This window comes from Lithobates pipiens, unplaced genomic scaffold (assembly GCF_037356315.1).
Source record: "Lithobates pipiens isolate NorthernLeopardFrog02 unplaced genomic scaffold, aLitPip1_a1.2 Scaffold_30, whole genome shotgun sequence".
In the NCBI taxonomy this organism is placed as follows: Eukaryota; Metazoa; Chordata; class Amphibia; order Anura; family Ranidae; genus Lithobates; species Lithobates pipiens.
This window is the reverse complement of record NW_027507791.1, coordinates 86724508-86743256: the sequence shown is the minus strand read 5'-3', so window position 1 is coordinate 86743256 and position 18749 is coordinate 86724508. Positions and strand designations below refer to the sequence as shown.

The 18749-nt window shown below is 43.8% G+C and overlaps 1 protein-coding gene across 4 annotated transcripts in view; it reads right to left on the bottom strand.

Annotated features, from left to right (window-relative positions):
* Positions 1–18749, bottom strand: part of UBR1 (ubiquitin protein ligase E3 component n-recognin 1) — a 251758-nt gene that overhangs the window by 154803 nt on the left and 78206 nt on the right. For all 4 annotated transcript variants that reach the window (XM_077464559.1, XM_077464560.1, XM_077464558.1 and 1 more), the window contains exons 13-15: positions 18286–18385; positions 13863–13991; positions 6788–6968 (exon numbers count right to left, since the gene is read on the bottom strand). In XM_077464559.1, coding sequence (XP_077320685.1) covers positions 6788–6968; positions 13863–13991; positions 18286–18385 — 410 coding nt within the window. The remainder of the gene's footprint in view (positions 1–6787; positions 6969–13862; positions 13992–18285; positions 18386–18749) is intronic.

Genomic DNA, 18749 nt, shown 5'->3' with positions numbered 1-18749 from the left:
CCCCAACTTGTAGCAGGACTTGATGTTCACTCATTACTCCATAGTGACCCTACCACACACACACACACACACACACACACACACACACACACACACACACACACACTACATTTGACTGCCAGCATTGGGTTTACCCCAATGGTCAGGTGTACTCCATTCTAGGTGGTGCTTCTCAATGTGTCTTTGGATAGCCACATGCATGGGCGTGCACCTGGCCCATGTTGCCATTGAGATATTGAACAATTGACCAAACTTTTTAGAGACAACTTGGACAACATCAGTAGAGCAAAGAGAGGGGGAGAAAGGGAAAATAGAGGGGGTGGGGTTGAAAAGGTGGTGGGGAGTGGTAAGGGATAGGGGGCTGTAAAAACAGGTAGTAAACAAGGATCTTTAGGTCAAAAGATAGTCCTGAGGCTATTATTCCCATCAGCACTGGAAGTTCAGGAGGCAGGAAGAGGACCAGGCATTCCTGCATTTCTACAGGATCCAGCTTCCTGCACAGTGTCAGACATACTTCATTAAGGCAAGTTAGCCCACCAAAGCTATACAGAATGTTTTTATTTATTTTTTTGTTTTTTTGAGATTTTGTTTCCATAGAAATTTAACCTTGTAAGAACAGAGGCAGTATGATATAGAAAAATATCAGAGGCATTACTGCCACCCTGGAATTATAAGTGGGGGAGGATAATGCTAAAAGGAGGATTGTGGGCACTGAGATCCCCCAGATAAAATAAGGGGAATACAAAGACACTGAATTTCAAAAGAGCCAGCTTCCCTAAACTACGAGAGAAGGAGAATAGATGTGGCGCTATACCTTATTAAACTCACTAAAAAAATATAAAATATAAAATAATATAATATAAAATAAAATTGTACAAATTTTCCAGCTTGCTGGCTAATATTTTTTTTTTTTTTTTTTTAAACCAGCGAGAAACCTTGATGGACTGAATAGTAAAATCAATAAATGATAAAGTGCTGGGGGTTAATCCTTATTAAATAGTGAATGCAAAGTGAATATAAATTTTCCAGCGTGCTAGTTAGTAAATGCAATAAAACTGTACGGTCCACTCAAATTAGGTAGAGATGAATAGATAAATATTTAGATAAATAATTAGTAAAGCTATCATGAATCAATCAATACTCAATAGTGAAAACTACTAAAAGGTGCTTGTGACTGTGATTGTAGCACAACCAAATGAATGGACACAAGGGGAACAATCAAAATTATATAAACGTGAATACTGGTGGGATGGTGGGTGTGAACACACTGTGTCAAATCTCAGAACATGCCAAAAATGTCACAATATGAAAATAGAAAAAATAGAAAATTAATTAAAGATAAAAAATTGAATAAAAAATTGAATAAAGATAAAAAATAAAAAATTAAGTCCAGAAGGTAAAAAGTTAAAAAATCTTGCGGTGACAAGTCAAATGTGAAAGTCCAATTGAATAAAGTTTAAAATTAATATTTAAACATGAAACGAATATTTGATGGTGAGAAAGGTAAGTGAAGAAAGTGACTTCGATATTCGTTCGCAGTGAACGTTTGCAGTGAACGTTTATGGATTTTGCTCTCACCAGAGATATGACCCCGTCCGGGGTGGATCAGCCTCCACAGTATAAGCCACTGTGTCGCTTCTTGGGCTGTCTCTGCTATGCTGCTGGGGAGATCCCTCGTTCTTCCGTGGGGATGTTGTACCTCGTTTACATGTGATAGAAAAGAGGACTGCCCATGGTGTAGTATGTTTGAAACTCCGTTTATTTGAAACAACCTTAAAAATACTCACATTTAGTACGAAAAAAACACGTATTGTATTAAAAGCGTTCGGAACATCCACTCGGCTGACACGCCGTTTGTGCTGAAGGTGTACGTATCTGGCCACGCCCTACGCGTTTCGTCATTCAGACGTCATCTGGGGCGCTCCAGATGACGTCTGAATGACGAAACGCGTAGGGCGTGGCCAGATACGTACACCTTCAGCACAAACGGCGTGTCAGCCGAGTGGATGTTCCGAACGCTTTTAATACAATACGTGTTTTTTTCGTACTAAATGTGAGTATTTTTAAGGTTGTTTCAAATAAACGGAGTTTCAAACATACTACACCATGGGCAGTCCTCTTTTCTATCACATGTAAACGAGGTACAACATCCCCACGGAAGAACGAGGGATCTCCCCAGCAGCATAGCAGAGACAGCCCAAGAAGCGACACAGTGGCTTATACTGTGGAGGCTGATCCACCCCGGACGGGGTCATATCTCTGGTGAGAGCAAAATCCATAAACGTTCACTGCAAACGTTCACTGCGAACGAATATCGAAGTCACTTTCTTCACTTACCTTTCTCACCATCAAATATTCGTTTCATGTTTAAATATTAATTTTAAACTTTATTCAATTGGACTTTCACATTTGACTTGTCACCGCAAGATTTTTTAACTTTTTACCTTCTGGACTTAATTTTTTATTTTTTATCTTTATTCAATTTTTTATCTTTATTTAATTTTCTATTTTTTCTATTTTCATATTGTGACATTTTTGGCATGTTCTGAGATTTGACACAGTGTGTTCACACCCACCATCCCACCAGTATTCACGTTTATATAATTTTGATTGTTCCCCTTGTGTCCATTCATTTGGTTGTGCTACAATCACAGTCACAAGCACCTTTATTAGTTTTCACTATTGAGTATTGATTGATTCATGATAGCTTTACTAATTATTTATCTAAATATTTATCTATTCATCTCTACCTAATTTGAGTGGACCGTACAGTTTTATTGCATTTACTAACTAGCACGCTGGAAAATTTATATTCACTTTGCATTCACTATTTAATAAGGATTAACCCCCAGCACTTTATCATTTATTGATTTTACTATTGATTTTACTATTCAGTCCATCAAGGTTTCTCGCTGGTTTAAAAAAAAAAAAAAATATTAGCCAGCAAACTGGAAAATTTGTACAATTTTATTTTATATTATATTATTTTATATTTTTTTAGTGAGTTTAATAAGGTATAGCGCCACATCTATTCTCCTTCTCTCACCTATTTTACTGTTCCATCCATCTGGATGGAAACACAATAGAGGCTGCTCTTACCTATATTACACTACATACTCTCTGTATAACAGATTCCATAGCGCACCCTATCCCTCTGTTTTAATTCCCTAAACTACGAACCTTGCTAGAAGATTGGGATAAAATCTTAGGAACAAAACGAACACGGAAGAGAGAGGGGTTTGCTTTAAAAGCATATTAAATAAGGGCATTAGCCAGTGCATCCCATTGAAAATAAATAAAAATAAAAAAATAAAAAAAAAGGAGCAAATAAAAGTCATGGGTGGTTTAACACCAATGTAAAAATGCATATCAAAGCAAAGGAGAAATCCTTCAAAAAATACAAGGCTGAGGAATAATCAGCATTCAGACTTTACAAAGAATGCAACAAGAAATGTAAGGGTGCAATTAGCGTGGTTAAGATAGAACACAAGAGAAAAAAAAATTAATTCTTTAAGTTTATAAACAGTAAAAAAAAAAAAAAAAAAATAAGGGGGGGGGGGGGGGGGGGGGCAGACCACATTGGCCCCATAAGGATTGAGGAAGGAAATAGGAAATCTGGTTACACAGGTTGGAGGGATGGCGAATGTATTGAATTAGGTCTTTCCCTCAGTCTTCACGAAGGAATTGGGGGTGGGAGCTTCAGTAACCGAAACTGCAGTGTTTATCCTTATGACACATCACAGGAAGCACCATCATGGCTAACAGAGGACAGAATTAGAAATACCGGGACAAGAAGGCTTTCACCAGAGGGTCCTTAGGGAAGTCAAGAAATTGCCAGACCATTGTTCCCAATTTGTACTGACAGTCTACTGACTGGAATGGTACCAGCTGATTGGAGAAAATCCAACGTAGCACCAATATTTAAAAAAGGCCAAAATACATCCCTGGGACTTACAGACCAGTTAGCCTAACATCAATAGTATGCAAGCTCTTGGAGGGGGAAGATAAAAAGGGACTATAAACAACTATATACAACTATTATATATATATATATATATATATATATATATATATATATATATATATATATATATATATATATATATATATATATATATATATATATATATATATATATATATAGCAAACAATATTGGCATGCATTAACCACTTGCAGACCGGACCAATTTGCTGGTCAAAGACCAGACCCCTTTTTGCGATTCGGCACTGCGTCGCTTTAACTGACAATTGCGCGGTCGTGCGACGTGGCTCCCAAACAAAATTGACGTCCTTTTTTTCCCACAAATAGAGCTTTCTTTTGGTGGTATTTGATCACCCCTGCGGTTTTTATTTTTTGCGCTAAAACCAAAAATAGAGCGACAATTTTGAAAAAAAACGCATTATTTTTTACTTTTTGTTATAATAAATATCCCCCAAAAATATATTAAAAAAAAAAATTTTTTTCCCTCAGTTTAGGCCGATACGTATTCTTCTACATATTTTTGGTAAAAAAAAAAAAAACGCAATAAGCAATTATTGATTGGTTTGCGCAAAAGTTATAGCGTTTACAAAATAGGGATAGTTTTATAGCTTTTTTATTAATCATTTTTTATTATTTTTTTTTTTACTAGTAATGGCGGCGATCAGCGATTTTTATTGTGACTGCGACATTGTGGGGGACCCATCGGACATTTTTTACACATTTTTGGGACCATTGTCATTTATACAGTAATCACTGCTATATAAATGCAGTGATCCCTGTGTAAATGACACTGGCAGTGAAAGGGTTAACCAGTGGGTGGCAGTGTAGGGGTTAAGTGTTCCTAGGGGTGTGTTACTAACTGTGGGGGGGTTGGGCTTTCATTTAGTGAACACTGATCTCTGCTCCAATCACATGGAGCAGAGATCAGCGTCACTAGTTGCTAGGCAGAATGGAGAAATGTTTTTTACACAGCATTTCCTCCATTCGGCCGCTCCGTGAGACGATCGCGGGGATGCCCGCGGCGATCGAGTCCGCAGGTCCCGCTACCGGACTCACGGGGGTCCCGACCAGCGCGGGAGCGCGCCGCCGGCAGCACGCTCCCGATGGCAGGGCGGCATTGAATATTGGACGTACCTGTACGCCAATATGCCTGCCCGTGCCATTCTGTCGACGTACATCGTCGTGCGCTGGTCGGGAAGTGGTTAAAAAGGGGATTTACTCAAGAGATAAAGCGATAATTCTCCTACTCTATATGGCTCTGGTCCGGCCTCACCTGGAGTATACTGTTGAGTTCTGGGCACCAGTCCTCAGGATGTGCCGAAAATGGAGCGAGTACAGAGAAAGGTAACAAAACGAATAAAGGCACTGGACGACAATAGTTATGAAGAAAGGTTATGAGCACTGAACTTATTCTCTCTGGAGAAGAGACACTTCAGAGGAGACATGATTTTGACAAAATGACATACTGGTGACCCCACAATAGATATTAAACTCCCTTTCATGGAAAAGTTTTATAAGACACGTGGCCACTCATTAAAATTATAAGAAAAGGAGGTTTAACCTTAAACTACGTAGAGGGTTCTTTACCGTAAGAGCGGCAAGGATGTGGAATGCCCTTCCACAGGTGGTGGTTTCAGCGGGGAGCATCGATAGTTTAAAAAACTATTAGATAAGCACTTGAACGACCACAACATACAGGGATATACAATGTAATACTGACATATAATCACACACATAGGTTGGACTTGATAGGACGTTTTTTTTTTTCTCAACCTCACCTACTATGTAATACTGGGCACTTTCACCCCCTTCCTGCGCAGGCCAATTTTCAGCTTTCAGTGCTGTCACATTTTGAATGACAATTGCGTGGTCATGTAACACTATACCCAAATTACATTTTTATCATTCTTTTGAGACAGATAGAGTTTTCCTTTGGTGGTATTTAATCACCACTGGGGTTTATTTTTTGCTAAACAAATGAAAAAATAAAAATTTTGAAAATATAGAAATAAATTGAATTTTGGTTATAAAATTATGCAGATAAGTAATTTTTCTTCTTCACTAATGTGCACTGATGAAGCTGCACTAAATGGCACTGCACTATCAGGACACTGATGATCAGTGCCTGGATAATCAGTGTAAACAGTGAGCCGACTGGCTTGCCGGTTATCGCCACTCCTTTCCTCACACAATAGCAACACGTTTAGAAAGTACTGCCGATAACCAGCAAGCCTGTTTCCATGTGATTGGACACAGCTGATCACAAGGTTATGGGCCACAGTGATTGGCCCTTTACCCCGATCTGTTAGCAGCTGTGTCCAAAGGACAGAGGTCAGAGAACGTGCCCGGTACGTCCCAGAACAAAAGTACCACGCTATAATCGTCTTTTGGCTATAGCATAGTACTAAAGCTGTTAAACCATTGTCTTTAGAAAAAGCCTGACATTACAGAAACTCAGATGAACTTCAGAAAATACTAAAAATAACCTGCTGTCAAATTTAGCCTTTAAATCCATACTTTGCGTCGACCTAGAAAAAAAGGACGCAGATCTGGCTTTATTCTGACGTACAAGATCTGACTACTTGTTCTGTCAGAAATAAAACAAAACAAAAGAAGGTCAGAATAACCACACAGGTGTACAAGAATAAGGACCTGATTGTTTCTAAAAGAAGGAATGCCAGGGGAAGAGACTATCAATATTACAAACTAAAATAACTTCCTAAGACCAAATCAAAATTTGTTCGAGATCTGTTTAGTCAATGCATACTGTAAAGAGTTGAAAAGATAAAACCCAATAGTACCTACCTGCCAGCATCCGGGTGACAGGCAGATATATACTGACGGGTTCTCTCGAAACTCTAAATGGGTAGATTTCAAAGGAATGACCACACATTTCTACGCGAGTCTTTTGTTGGGAGCGAACGGGTTTAAAACACTGAATAACTCTTTGATAGCAGTCCTTGTAAGTCTGGAGCAGTATCTCTTCCTTTGTGAAGAAAGTAAAAAAAAAAAAAAAAAAAAAAAAGAAGAAGTGTTATACAACCAGTATGGACAGGAAAAAGAAACGGAATACACACACACACACATTATTATATTATATTATATTATATTACGGTATATTATATTATATTACGGTATATTATATTATATTACGGTATATATATATATATATATATATATATATATATATATATATATATATATATATATATATATATATATATATATATATATATATACACATATACACACACACACACACACACACTATTTTATATACACACTCACATGAGTACACCCCTCACATTTTTGTAAATATATTATATCTTTTCATGTGACAACACTGAAGAAATTACACTTTGCTACAATGTAAAAGAAATAGTGTAAAAACAGTGTACATTTGCTTTCCCCTCAAAATAACCCACACAGTAATTTTGTTGCCATTAAACCGCTGTCAACAAAAAATAGGATTTTTTTCCATCATACTTACCTGCAAAATCTTTTTGAGTACATCATGGAACACAGAGTTAGGCTAATATTCATTACCTGCTGGGTTATACTTCATCTCCAGGTCAATGGACACTGGTAGACCAAATGTCTTTAGACAGGAAGTGATCCCCTATATAACCCCTCCCATACAGGAAGTACTTCAGTTTCGTAGCAAGCACTGAATCCTAAAAAAGAGGGGAGGGACCTCTGTGTCCCATGATGTACTCAAAAGGAAAGGATTTTACAGGTACGTATGACGAAAAATTCCTATTTTCTTTTTCATACATCATGGGACACAGAGTCAGGCTAATATTCATTATCTGCTAGGACTTCCCAGAGCAATAGCCTGGGGGGGAGGGAGACACCCTGCCAAACAATAGCCATCAGAACTTATATGGCAGCCTGCATGACACTGTGTCCGAAAACAGAATCCTTGGCTGCACGAACATCCACCTGATAAAATTTTGTGAATGTAAGCACTGAAGACCAGGTAGTAGCCTTACAAATCTGAGCCACAGATAACAGATGGCAAAAAGCCCAGGAGTTTCCTACACACCTGGTAGAATGAGCTCTTACCCTAAAGGGAGGAGCTTTACATTTCAGACCATAGGCCTGAATGACTAATTGACGGACCCAATTGGCAATGAAAGCTTTGGATGCTGCCTACCCCTTCTTGGGTCCTTTTGTTAAACCAAAAAAGGAGTCCGATCCTCAGACTCCTCGCCCTTCTGTAGATCTAGACAAACCTTGACTGCCCGGACAAGGTCCAAAGAATGCAGTCTCTCAAGCCAAAACGAGGCTGAGAGGAAAAAAAAAAAAAGGAAAAATAATGTCCCGATTTAAATGAAAGGCTAACCCCCTTTTTGGCAAAAAGGATGGAACAGGTCGCAACATGACCCTGTCACATTAAAGGATCAAGTATGGTTCCCTGCGCGAAAGGGCCGCCAACTCCGACACCCTTCTAGCTGAGGTGATGGCCATCAGGAAGGCTAGCTTGCATGACAGCAAGCCTAATGGAATTTCCTTGATGGGCTCATTGTTTCTGTAACAGACAGTACCAAGTCCCAAGGACACAGGTGACCTAATGGGGGGGGAGCAAGAGAGTTGCCCCCTGCATAAAAGGTTCAGACCGGGGACATGGTCTGGACATGACTGAGTGAAGACATGTGCCTGAGGAGCTCCTGGTCCGACCCGTCCTTAACCAGCCTTAGAACAGTAAAAACCCATCAGTCTTACCCAGCACATACTCCGCTGGAAAGCGAAGGGGGAAAGATCAGAAGCGGGTATCCCAAGCCACTCGGGAGCAGAGATATACAGAAATTTCTCTTGAACAGCCTCGGGGCCTCCCCAGTCACCAAGATGGCAGACCCCGCGAGACCTGACCCTCACAACGAACAGCCACAGGCTTCCTCTTCCCAGATGCTGCCAGCTATTACAAACATGGACTATACCACCCTGGCAATGTTCCAATTAGAATCTCAGGAACTTTCACAGTCCTCTCATACACCGCTAACCTTAAGAGCTGACGCCGAGCTGAGAGCACTTTTAGACAGATGTCGGTGGTCGAGGCATCACACAACAGCCAAGTAAATACAATCCTCACACAACAACTCCAATTACAAGAGAGCGAAGATAGCAGCAGGCATAACAACTTGCGCCTAAGGGGCCTATCAAAAGCTACCGGGACAGAGGACCTGGCGGCGTCCACCCTGGCGATTTTTAGAGACATGATGGGAGAGCTCTTCCCACCTAATCTGTCATTTGACTGAATTCATAGAGCGCTGGGTCCCACTCAGCAGATCCAGACAGACTGAGAGTTGTCATTTGCCGAATCCATCAGTGTACACACAAAGAGCTGGTACTGCAAACGGCAAGGGAGAAAGGACGGCCTCATCAAATTTGACGTCCCAAGGATCATGCCGGACTTATTCAGATCAACTCTACAGCAGAGAGCTCTCCTGAAACCAGTAGTGGAGGCTGCTAGACACGCTGGAATTAAATACAGATGGGGCTTCCCCATCTCAGTGACTTTCAAGAAAGCTCAGCAATCTTTTACTCTCTGGTCCCCGGCTGATCTCCCTGCCTTGTTTACATTTATGGATACAGATCCCATTGAGGTACCAGATTGGCTCCAGCCTCTACAACGCTTCACGCCCCCCCCCGCTCCGGACCGTGCAACATGAGGAGAGCCCGATCACCGAGACAGCAGAGGGGCCAGTGCAGATCTTGCCACGCCTCGGCGGAGGCGCCAAGAGATGATTAACTGATGGCACCAGTGCATTGAGAAGGAGGAAGCCGATCCCACCCTGCTACATCTCATTATTTGCACTTACCTCCCCATCCTATGGTTCCCTCTAACTCTCTCCTTTTTTTTTTTACTATGGATTAACTCCTGGTATGTGAACTTCCACCTTCCCAGAGTCAGCCCTCTGTTAGAATTGGGGGCGGTCCAGATAGAGCCGCCACCTTAATCCCGGCACTCCATATGCCTAGTTAGCCAGAGACTATGCTGTCACCCAAGGTGACTGGGGAGGGAGATGCGCACGCAAGCAGCTATCTCTTGCACAGACGTTCATGAAGGGCTGTTCTGTTATGAGAAACTTATCTGAAGTATTTGGGGGGGGGGGGGGGTGTTTTTACCCACCTGCACCGCATAGGTAATATATGTGGAGCATGTGTGAATCCCCCTGGCTGTACTTTGTTTTCTATCTCGCCTTGCCCAACACCCCTTCTTGCAGGACACATGAGAATTACAACAGAACGGAGGGTGCTGACGTCACTGCAACCATCGGGAGCGCTCTGCAACACAGATTACAGTCACCGTTGAAATCAACATCCCCAACTTAGTTTGAAGAAGGGGAGGATGTACATGATTTCAAGAATCAGGTCAACTTACATGAACGTTATTAACCTAATTATTCTCTGTGAAAAGAGCACTCAGGCTTCAAAAAATGGCCGCCAATGCAACTAATAGGAAAAACCTATAGAAAATGGCTGCTGAGGCTCACAAGGGGAACATGCTTTGCCCACAGTCAAAATGGCCACCGGACAGCGCCATTGTAGTGTCACATTTTGCTGCCTATCACAGGATGCTGCGGAAGTGACGTTGTTGCGTACTGCGCATGCGCGATGCGTTCCAAACACTCGCGCCGTGCGTTCCAACATAGTTTCGGCAATACAGTTCAGCGAAACCATCACATAATGTTACGGAAGTGATGTTACACACAACACAAACACTGGGCCGTTCGTTACAACACTAATACTTCCCTTGTTACCTAGTAGGTTTTGCATTGCTGGGACTTGTAGTGCCTATCCTGAGCTACATGCTTCAATGTTCAGTGTCCTCATCCCTATCCCCATGCTTCAATGTTCAGTGTCCTCATCCCCGAGCTTCAATGTTCAGTGTCCATCCTTAGCCCCGTGCTTCAATGTTCAGTGTCCTCATCCCTATCCCCCTGCTTCAATGTTCAGTGTCCTCATCCTTATCCCCGAGCTTCAATGTTCAGTGTCCTCATCCCTATCCGCGAGCTTCAATGTTCAGTGTCCTCATCCCTATCCCCGTGCTTCAATGTTCAGTGTCCTCATCCCTATCCGCGAGCTTCAATGTTCAGTGTCCTCATCCCCGAGCTTCAATGTTCAGTGTCCTCATGCTTATCCCCGAGCTTCAATGTTCAGTGTCCTCATCCCTATCCCCCTGCTTCAATGTTCAGTGTCCTCATCCCTATCCGCGAGCTTCAATGTTCAGTGTCCTCATCCTTATCCCCCTGCTTCGATGAGGACACTGAACATCGAAGCATGGGGATAAGGATGAGGACACTGAACATTGAAGCACGCGGATAGGGATGAGGACACTGAACATTGAAGATCGCGGATAGGGATGAGGACACTGAACATTGAAGATCGCGGATAGGGATGAGGACACTGAACATTGAAGATCGCGGATAGGGATGAGGACACTGAACATTGAAGCACGGGGATAAGGATGGACACTGAACATTGAAGCACGGGGATAGGGATGAGGACACTGAACATTGAAGCACGGGGATAGGGATGAGGACACTGAACATTGAAGCACGGGGATAAGGATGGACACTGAACATTGAAGCTCGGGGATAAGGATGAGGACACTGAACATTGAAGCAGGGGGATAGGGATGAGGACACTGAACATTGAAGCATGGGGATAGGGATGAGGACACTGAACATTGAAGCTCGGGGATAGGGATGAGGACACTGAACATTGAAGCATGGGGATAAGGATGAGGACACTGAACATTGAAGCATGTAGCTCAGGATAAGCACTACAAGTCCCAGCAATGCAAAACCTACTAGGTAACAAGGGAAGTATTAGTGTTGTAACGAACGGCCCAGTGTTTGTGTTGTGTGTAACATCACTTCCGTAACATTATGTGATGGTTTCGCTGAACTGTATTGCCGAAACTATGTTGGAACGCACGGCGCGAGTGTTTGGAACGCATCGCGCATGCGCAGTACGCAACAACGTCACTTCCGCAGCATCCTGTGATAGGCAGCAAAATGTGACACTACATCATGAGGTGACAGGATAAAAAAAATAAAAATATTCACAGAACAGTGCTGCCTCCCTTCAGCAAGAACACCTCCACAGACACCTTTTGGGGCCCCCCCCAGGACCGGGACCAGGACCAACGCTAGCCACACAGAGCCCCCTACAGGTGAGAGACCCAGCGGGGGGGGGGGGGGGGAGGGAAGAAGGGGAGATAGGGACGTGGGAGAGAAGAGAAGGAGGTGAGGTGGCCCCCGAATCGACCCCCCCAGGGAATGCCCAGCTGCTCACCCCACCGAAGCAGGGAGAGCCGTACTTGGCAGTCCTGAAGAGCTGGGAGACATTCCATCACAGACCTACTCCTGCGCAATTACAGGGTAGCTGCTGGCCCAATATACTGTGATCCAGACATCAGTAGCCCGGTCATATGTATACCCCGGAGCATTGAAGCGCACCGACCACCTCTGGAGCTGAGGCATGTCGTGGCCTGCTGAGCCTTAGCTGCGGCCTGCTCGATGGCTGGACGGGGTAAACTACAAGGATAACTTAACCAGCCTGTCACCCAGCCGGCAATTGATGAAAGATCCTGGGAGCTTCTATCTTGCGCAAAAAAAAAAAACATCCATCAAAAAAATGGACCAAAGGGCCCACAGGGTTCCTAGGTAATTCTCCTTCACTAGGCAAAATAAAACGGAGTTCTGCCTGGGAGCAGGGAGGGTTGTTGGCACAGGGTCTGCCCCCGGGCGGGACTAAAGTTCTGTGTATTGTATTACAATTTTTGCCTAGTTCTCCTAATGGCAGGCTAACAAACCCATTTAGTTACAGAGAGGAGCTGTGTCGGTCGGTGAACATAAGAGAAACATTGTTACCATTTTGACCATCATTGTCAAGTTCCACAATTTTTGACAACATTTTTGTACTTAACCACTTCAACACTGGGCTCTTTCACCCCCTTCCTTCCCAGGACAATTTTCAGCTTTCAGCGCTGTCCCAATTTGAATGACAATTGCGCAGTCATGCAACACTGCACTCAAATGAAATTTTTATCTTTTTTTTTCACACAATTAGAGCTTTTTTTTGGTGGTATTTAATCACTTCTGGGGTTTTTATTTTTTACGCTACAAATAAAAAGAGAACGAAAATTTTCCAAAAAATTCATTTTTCTTAGTTTTTGTTATAACATTTTGCAAGTAATTTCTCTTGATACATTTTGACCAAAAATGAAGCTGCTACATTTCTTTGGTAAAAAATAACCCAAATCAGTGTTTATTTGGTGTTGGCTGTAATGGGGGACAGATTTTTTACTGGAACAAAAATGTGTATACGGACAGGGGTATATCAGTGGTGATCTGTAACAGCTCTCTGTTTAAAATCATTCTCACAGAGAGCTGTCACAGATCTACAGATTCTCGCTCTCCCTCCCCCCTCCCCCCGCCAATGAGCTCTCACTGAGCTCGGCAGGGAGAGCTGTCACAGAGACATGCGTCTCTGTTTACATTGATACAAGTGATCAGGAGGGCCAACCACAGCGTCCATATCCCGATCTCTGCTCAGCTGGATCCTGTGATAAGAATGATCGGAGGCAGATGGACTATTTTGATATTAATGGGTTTAGGAACACTAACTGTTCTATGCTAACATAAAATGTCAATCTCTTTGCATCACCTTTTGCAATCTTCTATTAAAAAAATAGCTTGTAAAGGGGAAAAAAAATAATATATATAAATTTTAAAAAAATACATTTTTTTCATGACACACTTAGTAAAAATTGTTTTAAACAGTTTTTTAATCAAGAGATCAGGAGCGCAAAACAAATGTTTTGTCATGGTCTTTTATGACAGGAGAATATATTTCAGGATACACTTACACTGCTGGCACACCACTCCTGCACTAACATCAAGACGTTATTCAGCTGCATTTGCATGGCTATTGCGGTCTCCCAGTCAAAGTCCATCTCGACATGTTGTCCTATCATTCGACCTGTAGCTTCCATGCCCTAAACAAGCAAATTATGTCATGTTATTGGGTTCTCAAAATCTGCCAAAAGGTAAAAATCAGATCAGGTAGAAGAAATGGTATGGGTCTCTTGGACAGTTAAAGTGGTTGTAAACCCTTACAAGCCACTTTGACCTACAGGTAAGCCTAGATTAAGGCTTACCTGTAGGTCCAAGAAATATCTCCTAAACCTATACCGTTTAGGAGATATTTGCCAAAATACAGGCACCGTTGTCTACGGCGCATGCGCTATGAGCGCACCGCTGTCAACGGCGATATGCCGCGAGTGGCGGCTCCCGCGCGCAAGTGACATCGCGGCTTTGGCGAATGACAGCGGCGGAGTAGCGAGACCCACGAAGACCCACCGAGAAGATGGATGCTCCGGACTACAGGGGACAGCAGTGAGTTCGCTGGCTCCTGTGTCAGTTATGTGACACATAATGGACTACTATGGGATGCATAGTAGTCCATTATGCTTTACCTTTGCAGGGAATCAAAGAGGAAGTAAACCCATCAGGGTTTACTTCCTCTTTAACTTTCATTAACCACCTCAATACAGTGCAGTTACACCCCCTTCCTGACCAGACCAATTTTCAGCTTTCAGCGCTCTCACAGTTTGAATGACAATTACTCAGTCATCCAACACTGTATCCATATGAAACTTGCGTCCTTTTTTCCACACAAATAGAGCTTTCTTTTAGTGGTATTTAATCACTAGTGGGTTTTTTATTTTTTGTGCTATAAATAAAATAAAACGTAAATTTTGTGAAAAAAATGCCTTTTTCATTGTTTCTGTCATAAATTTTTGCTAATTAGTAATTTTTCTTCATAAATTTTGGCCAAAATTTATACTGCTACATATCTTTGGTAAAAATAACCCACATTAGTATATATTATTTGGTCTTTGTGAAAGTTATAGAGTCTACAAACTATGGTGCCAATCGCTGAAAATTGATCACTTCTGATCAGGCCTTCAGTACATCAGGTGTATCTCATTTCTTGAGACACTAACAAGTCAGGAAAGTACAAATACCCCCAAAATGACCCCTTTTTACAAAGTAGACATTCCAAGGTATTAAGTAGCATGGTGAGTTTTTTTAAGTTGTCATTTTTTCCCACAATTCTTTGCAAAATGAAGAATTTTTTTTTTTTTTTTACTAAATTGTCATATTATCAGGTTATTTCTCACACACACAACATATGCATACAACAAATTACACCCCAAAATACATTCTGCTACTCTTCCCGAGTACGGCGATACCACACGTGTGAGACTTTTACACAGCCTGGCCACATACAGAGCACCAACATTGATGTAGTACCTTCAGACGTTCTACGAGCAAAAATGACGCATCTCATTTCTCAACCACCTATTACACTTTTGAAGGTCCTGGAGTACCAGGACAATGGAATTTCCCATAAAATGACCCCATTTTGGAAAGCAAACACCCCAACGTATAATCTGTGAGGCATAATGAGTCTTTTGAATGGTTAATTTTTTTCCAGATGTTTTTGGAATATGTGGAAAAAAATTAAAACGCATGTTTTTTTTTTGTTTTGTTTTTTAACACAAAATTGTCAATTTATAAGAGATTTCTAACACATAGTATGTATATAGCAAAAATTACACCCCAAAATACATTCTGCTACTCCTCCCGAGTATGGCGATACTACATGTGTAGGACTTTTACACAGCCTGGCCACATAGAGAGGCCGAAGATTGAAGTAGTACGTTCAGGCATTCTAGGAGCATAAAAGACACATCTCATTTCATTCCTACCCATCACACTTTTGAAGGTCCTGGACCACCAGGACAGTGAAATTACCCACAAAATGACCCCATTTTGGAAAGCAAACACCCCAACGTATATTCTATGAGACATGGGCCCGGGGACGGGTACCCGGGTACCCTGATGGGCCGGGTACCCTGATGGGCCGGGTACCCTGATGGGCCGGGTACCCTGATGGGCCGGGTACCCTGATGGGCCGGGGACAGGTACTCTGGTACCCTGATGGGCCGGGGACAGGTACTCTGGTACCCTGATGGGCCGGGGACAGGTACTCTGGTACCCTGATGGGCCGGGGACAGGTACTCTGGTACCCTGATGGGCCGGGGACAGGTACTCTGGTACCCTGATGGGCCGGGGACAGGTACTCTGGTACCCTGATGGGCCGGGGACAGGTACTCTGGTACCCTGATGGGCCGGGGACAGGTACTCTGGTACCCTGATGGGCCGGGGACAGGTACTCTGGTACCCTGATGGGCCGGGGACAGGTACCCTGATGGGCCGGGGACAGGTACCCTGATGGGCCGGGGACAGGTACCCTGATGGGCCGGGGACAGGTACCCTGATGGGCCGGGGACAGGTACCCTGATGGGCCGGGGACAGGTACCCTGATGGGCCGGGGACAGGTACCCTGATGGGCCGGGGACAGGTACCCTGATGGGCCGGGGACAGGTACCCTGATGGGCCGGGGACAGGTACTCTGGTACCCTGATGGGCCGGGGACAGGTACTCTGGTACCCTGATGGGCCGGGGACAGGTACTCTGGTACCCTGATGGGCCGGGGACAGGTACTCTGGTACCCTGATGGGCCGGGGACAGGTACTCTGGTACCCTGATGGGCCGGGGACAGGTACTCTGGTACCCTGATGGGCCGGGGACAGGTACTCTGGTACCCTGATGGGCCGGGGACAGGTACTCTGGTACCCTGATGGGCCGGGGACAGGTACTCTGGTACCCTGATGGGCCGGGGACAGGTACTCTGGTACCCTGATGGGCCGGGGACAGGTACTCTGGTACCCTGATGGGCCGGGGACAGGTACTCTGGTACCCTGATGGGCCGGGGACAGGTACTCTGGTACCCTGATGGGCCGGGGACAGGTACTCTGGTACCCTGATGGGCCGGGGACAGGTACTCTGGTACCCTGATGGGCCGGGGACAGGTACTCTGGTACCCTGATGGGCCGGGGACAGGTACTCTGGTACCCTGATGGGCCGGGGACAGGTACTCTGGTACCCTGATGGGCCGGGGACAGGTACTCTGGTACCCTGATGGGCCGGGGACAGGTACTCTGGTACCCTGATGGGCCGGGGACAGGTACTCGGGTACTCTGATGGGCCGGGACAGGTACTCGGGTACTCTGATGGACTGTGACAGGTACTCGGGTACTCTGATGGACTGTGACAGGTACTCTGACAGGTACTACGAGGGGTGATGACAGGTCCTCTTTATTGGGGGGGGGGGGGGGGGGCAGGCAGGCAATCAGTGTGATTGGTGTACACTAGGCGGTAACAAGATGTTACCGCAATCTCCTCCTCACACACGATCGGTGTGTGAGGAGGAGAACAACCCGGTAACATCTCGTTACCGCGGTTTGTTTACATTTTAGTGATCGGCTGTGAAAGGATCACAGCCGATCACGTGGGTAAACAGCCGGCCAATGGCTGTTTACCAGCGTCGGTGACGAGCAGTGTTCCCGGGGAACACGCCGCCACCGACGTGATCGCGCGCATGCGCCGTGCACAGTCGGGATGTGACCATCTGTGATCGGCCGTGACTTCATCACGGCCGATCACATGGTAAACAGCCATAACGAATGGCTGTTCACCCCCTTCGGTGGCGAGCGGTGTCTCCGTGACACGCCGCCACCGAAGAAACAGGGATGCGCGCGCACGATCGCACGCATTCCCTGTTTAAACGGGAGGCCGTCATATGACGGCCTCCCGCCACAATAGGTGCGCCGCCTGGCCGTCATTTGACAGCCGGCGGTCGGCATCTAGTTAAAAGAGAAAAAAAGTAAAGTTTTTTTTTATATATATTCATACTTACCTAGGTGAATGTAGCATCAGTCCCCTGGCGCCGCTGCACCGAGAAACGAGCGATCGAACACAGTTTTCAGAGCTGCAGACGGTCAGACACAGCTTCTGCTACCTCCTCGCTCATTGAAGTGCTGGGCTGTGGAGGGGGCAGGGGAGTGCAAAATGAACTGCACTCCAGTGATCCATAGGGGAAGTACATCTACACAAACTTTGGCTGGACCTCTCCTTTAAAATGTTAAATCTTTCAACTTTGCCCAGCCCAAACATAATATTAAATTTTTTCAGCACTGCAAATTAGAATCATTAGAACATTGCACTGTAATTGAAGGTACAACATACGGTATATAATTACAATAGAACTATACACTTTGCCTTTTATAATGAGCATATATTAGAAATCATCGCCCCCATGTTATGTCCTAGTGGGCATAATAAAAAAAAAAAAAAAAACAACTAGTATGATAGGATTACCTGCATACACGTTAACATATGAAGCAGAGATTTAAACCCCTCCATAAACTTCTCTTGCAGTTTCTCTGACCAAGATGTGGGTTTACTTATCAGAATATATCTAAAATGAAAAAAAAATTAAAATAAATCACAAAAATAAATAAAATCACAAAGAGAAGAGGAGTTTGAGGATAAAAATACATAAAAACGAGCAATACAAAAACATACTAGTTATAAAAGGAAATGTAGCCCCCTGTAAACCTATACTTATAAATTCTGTCTGCCTGGCTAGCATGTTGTTATGGCTTTCATTGTTTTGTAAATCACAGAGTCAGAAAACTTTATATGCATACTTGATCCAGGTCAACGATAGAATACTGAAAGTGGTATTAAACCCAAAAGCAAACATTTATTGTATTGCAGCCAATTGTTAGATGTGCTAGCTTTATTAGTTTCCACAGCCTCCTGTGATAGGCTGCACACTG